Source organism: Olea europaea, chromosome 12, assembly GCF_002742605.1.
Source record: "Olea europaea var. sylvestris chromosome 12, O_europaea_v1, whole genome shotgun sequence".
NCBI lineage: Eukaryota > Viridiplantae > Streptophyta > Magnoliopsida > Lamiales > Oleaceae > Olea > Olea europaea.
In genome coordinates this window covers 6032643-6038218 of record NC_036248.1, presented here as the reverse complement: position 1 = coordinate 6038218, position 5576 = coordinate 6032643, and the positions used below count along the sequence as shown (strand labels likewise).

Sequence of the window (5576 nt, the reverse complement as noted above, 5' to 3'; positions counted from 1 at the left end):
GGCTTCTGAAGTATATGTCTGAGAGGTTGGTTGGTGAGCACAACAATTGGATGTGACTGGAAGTATGACCGTAATTTTCTAGTAGCCATTACTAAAGCAAGGGCGAGCTGTTCCGCAAGTGTGTATTGTGTTTCTGCATCGAGGAGCACTTTACTTACAAAGTAGATAGGTTGCTGAACTCTTCCTTTTTCCTTTACCAAGACACCGCTTACTGCGTTCTGAGAAATGACCAAGTATCATAGTAGCGTGTCACCAGGTTCGGGTTTAGTAAGGACTGGAGGCGTTGATAATGTCTGTTTAAGCTCCTGAAAAGTTAAGTTGCATTCCTCGTTCCAGTCGAACCCTTTATTTTCCCTAAGTAGTTTGAAAAAGGGGGAGCACTTGTCAGCTACCCGGGAAACAAACCTGTTTAGTGCTGCTATGCGACTTGTCAACTTCTGAATGTCCCTTTTGCATTTAGGGGCCTCCATACTTAGTAGAGCTTGGATTTTATCGGGATTTGCCTCTATTCCTCTGTGCGTGATCATAAAACCCAAGAATTTTCCAGATGCCATCCCAAATGCACATTTTGCTGGGTTGCGCTTCATGTTGTACCTCTGCAACGTAGCAAACACTTCCTCTAGATCAGAAACATGGCTATTCAACTGTTTACTCTTGACCACCATATCATCCACATACGCTTCGACTGTTTTCCCAATTAGCTTGGCAAAGATCTTGTTCACTAACCTTTGATATGTTGCTCCAGCATTCTTCAGACCAAACCAAAGGGCATGACCCTGTAGCAGTAGATGGCTGAATCTGCCATGAACGAGGTCTTCTCTTGATCGTCTTCTGCCATGAGAATTTGGTGATACCCCGAGAAAGCATCCAAGAAGCTGTACAGCATATGACCTGACGTGTTATCTACGAGATTGTCAATTCTAGGTAGGGGATAACTGTCTTTGGGGCATGATTTATTCAGATCTGTGAAGTCAATGCAAACTCACCACTTTCCATTAGCTTTCTTGACAAGAACTACATTGGCAAGCCATTCGGGATATTGTACCTCTCGAACGAACTGCGCATTAAGGAGTTTGGTAATCTCCTCTTTTATGACTTCTCGTCTTTTCGGTGCAAACTGCCTCTTCCTTTGCTTCATAGGTCTTGCTTCCGGGTTCACGTTAGGTCTATGTACTGCAACCTCTGGATCAATTCCAGGCATGTCCTCAACATTCCAAGCGAATACATCAATGTTTCGGGAGAGACAGCTTAGAAGTTCAGCCATGATCTCTGTATCTAACCCCCGACCAACTGTCACTTTTCTTCCGGGCTGGATCTCGACCTCCTCTAATCCTTCTACCGGAGCCAGCCTTCCGTAATTTTCGTGCTCGAGCTCGAGCTCTGTAACTTGCATGACGTCATTTTTGATTTTTCGAACGCTAGTCACATAACACTGTCAGGCCACCATTTGGTTGCCTCGGACTACCCCGATGCCATTAGGAGTAGGGAATTTCACAGCCAGGTGAAAAGTTGAGACAAGAGTTCAAATTCTGTTGAGCATTGGTCTTCCCAATATGGCGTTGTAAGCCATTGGCGTACGAACGACTTCAAAGGTAGTGATTTGCATCACATGTTTACCTTCGACTCCCAATGTTAAGGGTAACCCAACGATACCTTCCGGGGTGATGACCCCACCTCCGAACCCTTGGAGGGATGTTTTCACTGGCTTTAGTTGTTCTGACGAGATCCCCATTTGAACAAAAGCTTCATGAGACAGCATGTTTGCTGCACTTCCGTTATCTACCAGAATTCTCTTGACTTCAAAGTTGGCGATGATGGCCGATATGACAAGGGCATCATCGTGGGGGAATGCTATGCCTTCTAAGTCATCCATTCCAAAATTGATGTCCTCTGTACGACCAAGATCTGGTCTTGAGATGATTGGACGCTGCCTGGCATATTGTTTTCGCCCACTACTAGAGTCTCCTCCCGAGTCTGTTCCTCCGACAATGATATTGATAGTGCCTACATTTGGTTGCTTGTTTCCCCGATCCTCTGGGCCTTTCCCCTCGTTCTGGTTATTCCTTGGGTGTTTCTCATTGTTAATGTAAGAGCTCAGAAATCTCCTTCTTATAAGAGCTTTGATTTCCCGCTTTAAGGCTAGACAGTCTTCTGTTGTATGGCCGTGATCTCTATGGAAATCATAGTATTTACTCTTGTCACGAGTATCGGGGGGAGACCGCAATCAGGGAGGCCATTTCAGTTCCCTAGAGTCCTTGATTTCCATCAGGATGTTGGACCTCGAAGTGTTCAGATGGGTAAAAGTCGTTGAAGGTGGATCCTTTCTTGGTTTGACCCTAGGTGTCTCTAGCCTTAAGCTGGACTCATGTGGCCTTTTCTGATCCAACCTCCCTGATGAGCTAACTTTCCTTTTTGGGGCCATGGTTTCTTCCATATTCATGTATTTCTCAGTCCGTGTGAGTAGCTCGTTTACTGACTTCGGCGGGGTTTTAGACAAGGACATTTTGAATGCTTCGCACTTGATGGCGTAAGTCAGAGCTGAGACTGCAGCTGTGATATGTAGGTCGGGGATCTGAAGCCTTTCTTTATTGAACCTGGTCATGAAACTGCGCAGTGTTTCGTTGGGTCCTTGACGCATCTGCACGAGCGATGCGGCTGTCTTTCTGATTCGTTTGCTGCTGCACAAAGCGAATAACTTATCAGCCAAATCTGAGAAGGAGGTGATAGAGTTCGGTTCCAATGTGGAAAACCAATCTCTAGCCGCATTTGTGAGGGTTTGGGGGAATGCCTTGCACATTACCGCATCTAGTGCAACTCGTAAGTTCATGATATCCGTGTATACATTGAGATGATTGATGGGGTCAGTTGTCCCGTCGTATTCCTTTATCCGAGGATACTTGAACCTATCGGGAAGGGGGTACGAGAGGACTTCTGGAGTGAATGGTGTATTGGGGGTGAACCTTGTTGCTGCCCGAGTATTTTGTTGCATACCCACTGCTATCCCTTCTTGAATAATTCTTGCAAGTTTGGCGAAGTCTATTGTAACGGACCTTGAACCTGATGCAACTTGTGGTACCCCTGAGGTTCCAACCCCATCGTCATCATGGGCTGCATGATGAATTCGAGTCCGGGCATCTGCCATAAAGCCACCTTCAGGTGTTGGGGTGTGTGATGGATGCGAATTTCTCTGACTTAGCAGTTGGGTCAATGCAACCACCTGCTGGTGAAGTTCCTCAAAAGCTCCGGCGGAAACAACAGCTTGAGGAGGTGCTGGCATCTCCGACGACTCTTCTTGAGGGGTATGGTATTCCTCAGGAGGTGGAGGGATATCCGGGACGGATGAGCTTGCTGGAGGAAGATCTAAACGTGTATTGATCATGGCTTTTGGTAGCGAATTTCCCACAGACGGCGCCAATGATGCTACCAAAAAATCTCACCTGAAGATCTCGAGCTTGATGACTGAGATGGAACACAAACTGCACCTTCCAGTACCTGAAACAAAGGCAACGAGATGTGTGCTCGTCGCCCCTCCGATGCTTAAGTCAGATAGGAAATTTAATGCGTGAGGCTATAAACTGAGGATAATAATGAAGAACATACATTTGGAATGAGCACATGTTGTGTATTTATAGGTGTTAGCGGTAGAGTCCTAGGAGGACTTATTCTGCCACGGTCCTTCTCCTCGTAGGAAAAGGAGTTGGTATTTCACCTCAAGTATTCAAATCACTGTTTGAGTCAAAGAAGGAGTCTAACAAGGTAGGGATTGTGTTCAAGGTAGGATTAGTGCTTCCATAGGTCACATAGAAAGGTTGACGAGTCGACACCTATACCCCCGACCTTAAATGTCCGACCTTGTTTTGGTGTTTTTAGAGGATACATAGATCGAGGTTGTAGGTGTTCGGGGTAAACTAGTCGAGTTCGATACTAACGAGATCTGGAATCATCAATTATCATTAGTGAGGTTGAATAGCATTTCTCCTAGTTGTCTAGTCCTCTCATTTTTAAGCCTTTCTATTTTTTTGCATTTACTTAGATGAAGAATTTGGCGTGAAATTGGACTTCTTTCCTTTCAAAAGATTTTGGCCTAGTTTGATTATTATCGTGGACATGCCAAAGTCTCAACTTTAAACTGGGCAGCAAACTTGCACGAAGCTACAGAGAGATCAATACCAAGCCAAAGAGGGAGATAATATTGATTGTGCATGAATATGATCTAATATAAAATCAAAAATTAAAATGACTAGGAAAAGAATGTATTCTCCTCGAGTAACAGGGTGAACTTTGCTTTCTTTGTAAGTTCATCAAATGAAAAGTTCAATTTTTGAAGCACAAACTGTTCCTAACATGGAATGCTACTAAAGAAGATCAGCTTCCCTTTTAGCTTAATCAAAATCCGTCCTTTGTCCAACTATACCACGCCATATAATTTTCACATGCACGAGGAGCATGGGCATGGTTTTCTCATCTAGATACTGATTTGAACTTTTCTTGTAAGCATTCAGTTCTTCTTCTAGGCCTTTGTTTTCTTCATTGAACTCGCCCCAATCCTTCTTTGTCTTATCGAGTACACTCAGTTTTTGTTTCTTTTTTATTTGTTCAAGAACAGCATCAACAGCAGAAATTGAACCGACTGTTCCTTTATCTTTATCAGATGCCTCTTTTGAGATAGCATCAACAAATTCTCACTTCGACTTCCTCGCCAACAATGTCCCGAAATTCAGAATTCTGCCAAAGTACCAAATAATTGAAATATTAATGCTAACGGTATATTCCGTCATAATCAAACAGCTGTCCACAAAATGTGTCAAGAGTATCAGAGCTTCTGAACTTGGACAAGTAACCAGCTGCTACAATCATTTTATAATTTGTCCAAAGGAGTTATATTATTCTACTGAAAAATGCTTTATTAATCGCCAAATCTACTCCAAATATATGCCATAAACTCGGATACGACCGAAACAAAAACTAGCGCCAAGAAAATTCATTTGACGCAAAATTGAACTGTTATTCTAGAAGGAAAACCATTAGAGTGAAAAATAGATCTGATAAGAATTAGCTGCAGAGCGATGAAGTTTACCTCAACTTTCCTCCTGCCCAGAGCAGCTAAAGCAGCAGCATCCTTGACTGCTGAAAGAGCAGCTACAGCAAGTTTCTATGCCTTGTCACTAGCACCATTCTGAGTGATGTTAGGACACTTCGCCAAAACATCTTCACCAGGTGATGACATCTTTTTTGGTGCCAATCCCAAAGATGTCTGATAGGGATCAACTGTAGAAAATATGAACTGCAAGAAGGAATTGAAAACAGTGACGTATTGATTGAAACTTATGGAATTATAGTAATGAAAGATAACAACTATAGCCTTTTGAGAGGGCTATTCTCTCCCATTCCTGACTTCACTACTAATATTTTGCATGCTCAGTCATGCTATCATTTTGCTATTTATAGATATTTCCTAACCACTTGTTGCCCTTCTAACTGAATTTGATACTACTAGCTGCTTCTCAATTCTTCTTGATCCTTCTAGAATGAATGAAGTTGATTGGTGGCCTAACAATACTCCGGGGTACCCAGAA

The 5576-nt window shown here is 43.3% G+C and overlaps 1 protein-coding gene and 1 long non-coding RNA gene across 2 annotated transcripts; both read right to left on the bottom strand.

The window, feature by feature from the left end:
• Nucleotides 1-1522: 1522 nt before the first annotated feature.
• LOC111406488 lies at nt 1523-3379 on the bottom strand. The gene is made up of 2 exons (XM_023035903.1): nt 2280-3379; nt 1523-2171 (listed from the first exon to the last, which is right to left on the bottom strand). Exons 1-2 carry the CDS (start codon nt 3377-3379, stop codon nt 1523-1525), a joined length of 1749 nt encoding a protein of 582 aa, XP_022891671.1.
• A 924-nt stretch (nt 3380-4303) lies between these two features.
• On the bottom strand, nt 4304-5214 carry LOC111405362. Its single transcript, XR_002704774.1, has 2 exons — nt 5078-5214; nt 4304-4725 (listed from the first exon to the last, which is right to left on the bottom strand). It is a non-coding gene; the product is annotated as an uncharacterized LOC111405362 (long non-coding RNA).
• Between the last annotated feature and the right edge of the window lie 362 nt (nt 5215-5576).